At 34.0% G+C, this 5,965-nt stretch overlaps 1 protein-coding gene across 1 annotated transcript in view; it reads left to right on the top strand.

Moving 5' to 3' along the window:
• The window catches only part of LOC117105629, a 12,704-nt gene extending 7,153 nt beyond the window's left edge, over positions 1-5,551 (top strand). The window contains exons 8-11 of the mRNA XM_033246809.1: positions 151-258; positions 862-1,053; positions 1,720-1,810; positions 3,708-5,551. Of these exons, the coding sequence (XP_033102700.1) occupies positions 151-258; positions 862-1,053; positions 1,720-1,810; positions 3,708-4,317 (1,001 nt within the window). The 3' untranslated portion in view covers positions 4,318-5,551. The remainder of the gene's footprint in view (positions 1-150; positions 259-861; positions 1,054-1,719; positions 1,811-3,707) is intronic.
• Positions 5,552-5,965: the final 414 nt, after the last annotated feature.

Below are 5,965 nucleotides of genomic sequence, written 5' to 3'. Positions count from 1 at the left end.
AATCATTTGTTATATATCAGTTATTATTATTTGTAAATTATAAGCTACAGGTAAAGTATATTTCGGTTGTCTCTGCAAACAGACTGTATCCGATAAAATGACGATATGTTCACTAATTGTGTTCATTTTTCTATTTATTTTCAAATTTAGTTGAACAAGTTACCGACAGTCCACCTATAACAATAGATGAAAAACACACTACAGTAGAAACAGTAACACGTAGGCCTACGCCAAGCAGTGTGCCAAACAGTACAAGTAGTAAGTACGGTACTTGCTGCCTACCAGCATTGTACCCTATATTCTGCATATCGGTCGTGAGAAGGAGTAAAGGCTCTTCCCGTCACCTGGATGATAATGTACATATTCATATTATTATGCAATTACCATATGCTATCAGTGATGGTGAACTTTATTTACTGAAACTCATATTGATCAAGATATATTCAAATAACTCTTCAGAGATCAAAGAAACAGAAACACCATTTCACCAACATATCATATAGACTGACCTGATTTAATTTCACATGTGTCTTAATGATGCGGGTATCTAACTAAGATAGTCAACATTAAGCGGAGAAAGAAAAACGAATAACAATCTGAAATGTAAATTTAAGTGTGATTAAGTTAAATATTGACAAGTTTAGTTTGCTGGTGTTGCTTAAATATTGCAACGAACGATAATTCATGAATATTTATTAATGAAGTGCATTTGAAAATAGATTAATCAAAAGAAACCAAAATTAATTTTGTATGAAATGTCCCATACGCTGTTCTTTGCAATACAACCAGGGCTTTAAGCCAGTAGGCCTATTATTAGTCATTCGGTTTGCAAACATTTTAAATAACTTTGTTTTTTTGCAGAGAGTCAGTGCCAATCCTTAAATACGCCTGGAGATGCCGTCATCGTAGGTGACAGTATGACAGCCTATTACAGCGGTGATACCATCGAATATCAGTGTCTAGATGGTTTTGAACGAAACTTAGGGGACAATCGGAGAGTGTGTGAATTAGACGGACAGTGGTCCGGCACAGATCTTCAATGTACTAAGTCAGGTAATGTTTATTTTTCAATAATACTAACCCAGTTTTCTTTAAAATGGGAATGTTGTTAGTCAGAATAAAAGTATGGCTCCAACAAGTTGAGAACTTCAATACATTCCCCATTTAAAACCAGAATATCTGTTCGGGGATTATGACAAACCCACAGGCTCAGGGCCTATTATTTTGACTGAAAGATATACAGGGGTATGATACTGTAAGTAGGGCGTATTATACGTGACTAGTATGGTACGTCACTCTTATCATCAATTAATATTGAGAAATCCTTAAATTGTCTTGTTGCACAACTAATTATTCTAAAGCTCTGTCTAGACTAACAAATTTTATTTGACAAAAACTGTAGTATGCCCATATATAGTTATGATGTGCCTATATATGGTCATGATGTGATGTCATCATGACCATATTTAGGCATGTCGCATGTTTTTGTCAAATAAAATTTGATAGCCTAGACAGGACTTAAGACATAACAGCAGGAATGTTTGACGAAAAAATCGGTAACGGTTAATATGCGATTTTTGAATATTAAAACTGAGGAAAAGGGGCGTAACAACCCTTTTTCTATCTATTCTCCCTCTCTTTCATAACTCTCTCTCATTCTCTGTCTACACCATACATGTTTTCTAACTTTAATTAATTTAGCCTACTATTTTATTTTAGGTGTATACGTTCCGCAGTATGCATTGTACATTGCTGGTGGTGCTTTATTTCTGTTAGTTATTTGTCTCATCTGTGTTATATTCTACAAAAGGTAAAGTCTAAAAGAGAAAATCAGATAACTCACCTGATGATGATGATGACTTTGATGATGATGATGATGATGATGATGATGATGATGATGATGATGATGATGACGACGATGATGATGATAAAGGAAGAGGAGGACGATGACAATAAGGATGAAGATGTGGATGCCTATGAAGATGATGATGAGGATGATGAAGAAGATGATAAGGATGATGAAGATGATGATGAGGACGATGGCGATAATGATCAAGATGATAATGATGATGATGATGATGATGATGATGATGATAATGATGATATGACGATGAAGACCACGATGATGATGATGATGATTACGACGAAATGGTTATAATGATTATGATCATTATCCTGATAACCATGATTATGAAGAATAGATTATTATTTTTTGTTTTTTGTAACGAGTCATAAATAAAATGGCTTATGAATAAATTATTGCAACTTTCCACATAGGCCTACGAGTACAATGTGTTTATCTGTGACCGTATAAGATATGTGATAGTTTTCACGTTTACGTCATATTTATGACCGTCGTCATCTGTATGGGATTTGATTACAGTATTTTCATTTAAAGTAAATGTGTATATTTAGTATATTTATGGCTTCCTCTGCTAAAATAATGTACTCATAAATAACTGGTATATACAATTTATGGCAAACACATATCATAAACTGATGTATATAATGTTGTTATAGGCCTATTTCGCTTTCATCCGCCTTATTATGACCGTATACTGGTTTCTTATCTAGATAAATGGTGTATTATTATATTTTTATTGATTACCATGGACAAATTATTATTATTTTTTTTATTTGTTGTATATCGATTCATTCAGACATTTGAATACAATGTCAAGAGACAAATCCGACATACAATAACACATCATGAGAAAAACAAGTTTGCCTGATGTAAAAAGGGACACAATATAATATATTATTACATATAATTATTTTTATTTTATTTCTTCCCCATAAAACCTTCCGAGTGAGAAGCCAAGATGTACAAACCAGAAGGCAATACAAATAATGGTGATAATTAATTATAAATACTATCAAAATCGTTATTACATAAAAGATATTTGACACTATCACATATACTGGGGTTTAAACTAATTATGTTAAAAATGCAACTTAACATGTTTACAATATGTACCGTAAAATGAAAAATAGACATAATCAGGGAACGATGATCAGTAGGCCTATAAAAAAAAATCATTAATAATAGTAATAATAATAATAATAATAATAATAATAATAATAATAATAATATGCAGATTTTTATATAGCGCTTTATACAACACGATACACACGAGAAACTAAAGTAGGCCTACCCTTAATAGATGGCTCATTACTAAAGTAACACTTAAACATATGTGAATAAAGGACATGGGAAATAGAGAAGGATTTGCTATATACGGTCTAACTCAAAGCACTTTATGACATCACTAATTTTAGGTACGTTATTGGCATGGATAACAGGAGTGCTCCGACAAAATTTAGGAATACAGATTGCGGCCTACAGAAGCTTATTTTGAAACTTATTGAGTTTAATAATAAGAGAATCACTTAAGTTATTATTAATAATGTAAATTTGTACATGCTGATATTGCAAGCACAGGGGTGTCCATCAAAATGTTCAGTACAGTATATAAAGTGGAATTAAGTGCATATACGTGGGTGTTCCGTTTGGTTTGCTTTAACAATTACCATCATCTTGTTTTCTTTGCACTTTAAAAAGAGTGTTGCCCTACTCAATGAACAAACACTATATCCTATCACAAACACCATTGTCTTACCTGGAGGTTAAAATTCATTGAAGCCACAGACGCTATAGGAATTCAGTTATTAAGTACAATATTTCCTTTTTATTCTTTCTAAATTAGGAAACATCTGAAAGAAGAAAAACCTGAAGAAAACTACAAATCATCGGCATCTTCGGTACGCAGTGACCAGAGTTTGGTTTTCCATTCCCCTATCTACGAAGAGCTTCCTCAGTTTGCGTTGGTCAAAAGTAAAACATTACCGGCACGACCACCGGCTCTGCCACATCGCTGCCCCTCCTGCAGTGAAGAAAATTCATTAAAACGTCATAATACTACTACTAGACCAAGAAGCATGCCTGTGGATTTAAAGAAGAAGGGGTCTTTTTACGTAAAATACCGCGGAAAACCTTATAATTTATATGACCTTCCTCCAATCGAAGCACATTTTGATACGAACTATGAACTACCAAAATCGGACCCACCACCGCCCCCTCTCCCTCCAGGAGAGAAACGGCCAACGCATTTTGTTCGCAATCAAGTAGAAAAAGAAAGACCTATTTCTTCGGAAAGTGTTGAACTTCAATCACCAGTAGGCGAGCTGTCATCTACGTCTACAGCAACAGAGAACGGGATGGCCGGCATTGCAAATCCCGCCTTTAAGGTTGAAGATTTTGAATTTATGAATGGTATATTGTCATCTACAATGAACACACAAGTATCCGAACTTTAGCATTGTTGTATATAATATAAAAACTACCTTATTAAAAGTAGGCCGATAAAAATATTAATAATAGGATGGAAAGTAGAAATATTTTTTATTAAAAATTAGATTAAAGGTATTCGCATGGCAACATCGGTGGGGATAGAAATTTTAATTCAAAACAATGATTTTGATATTGAATTAGATAATTAAAATGATAATGAAGATGTGGACAACAGTAATTTCTTTGGCGGCAAAAAGAAAATGAATTAAATAAATAAGAATCAGAAATATGTAAGTATGTATGTGTAATCATGATAATTCATTGACGAATCCAGACTTTTTTTTCGGGGCGGCGCGAGTGGCAAACTGTGGCCCAAAATGGGCGGAACCTATGTAGCGATTAGGGTACTCCTTAACAAACGGTGGGGTTCAACGAATCCCCGAAAACACAAAACGTTATTATAACATTCGCGGACGTTGTAAACGTTGTGCTTAGGGTATGCTAGAAAATAGGCCCTACACAACGTTGCAACAATTTTTCAACGTTATTTTGTTAGAAATGACGTTGATGATGATGATGATAATCATGAGTATGATGGTAAGGAAGGTGATAGGGGACATTAACGATAATGACGATATGATTATTAAAACAATTATTCATAAGGACCATATATTTCAACTTTAACTATGCAGTAATGATTTATATAATGATATACATATAATTATACTTTGTGAATGATGCAAACGAAATGAAAATAATGACCTTTTTGCTGCAAGGAAAGACAAGAAGAGAACGATGATTACGACAATGACGATGCATACGAAAATTGTGACATTTATAATTACAATAATGATATCATTCAAAATGTTAGTATATTATATTTCTTGTCATTTTATAATTATCCTATATGAACATTAACCCGTTTGGGAGAGCTTCGCCCCCTGGACCACGTTCGAAACCTTTTAATAGAAGCTCGTCCACGGCCACTTGCCTTTCGTCGGGGAAATCCTACCCCTCGTCGGGGGAGTCGGCCCCCTGTCGGGGACCTACCCCCCACCCCGTCTGGTGAATCTTAGAGCCACCCCTGAGATCATCACATCTATGTTTCTGAGTAGAAAGATGGGAAATTGAGAAAATATGTTCGGTCAATTGACATTACAACAATTAAATACAATTAGAAACGAGTTTGAATAGTTATATAAAAACTATGTTTAAATGTATTTTTTTTACAAATAAATATGTCAAAAGTTCCTGTTTTTACCAAGCTTTGTCGATTTCATTTCTGTTGAGTTTACTGTCAATTTGCATAAAGATGAAGATGGTCTGAATCTGGTCTCTTGTAGGTCTATAATTGCTACATAGACAGTTTAACACTAATTTATATTAGCCAACTTTTGTGCCATATTATTGATGCTTCTGTTCCATCCTTAGCACCAACTTTACCTTTAAAATGTATACCCCATTTTTTCAAGACGTTTTTTTTGTAAGCACAGTAGTAGGCTTAACCTTGGCCTATCTTCCTGGGTTGTACTGAGGTCCCAATACTCGGTCTTTTCGCAAAGGTACGATCAATAGTTTACTCGCAAATATTAGTTCGTTGATATACCGTAGGCCTAAGTATCTATATCTAACCTAAAGTACTAAAACTAACTAACTATATATATATATATATAT

This window comes from Anneissia japonica, unplaced genomic scaffold, assembly GCF_011630105.1.
Source record: "Anneissia japonica isolate Jap-2015-1 unplaced genomic scaffold, ASM1163010v1 scaffold640_len1575945_cov177, whole genome shotgun sequence".
Lineage (NCBI taxonomy): Eukaryota > Metazoa > Echinodermata > Crinoidea > Comatulida > Comatulidae > Anneissia > Anneissia japonica.
The sequence above is the reverse complement of the archived record's forward strand: the minus strand, read 5'-3'. Positions and strand labels throughout refer to the sequence as shown.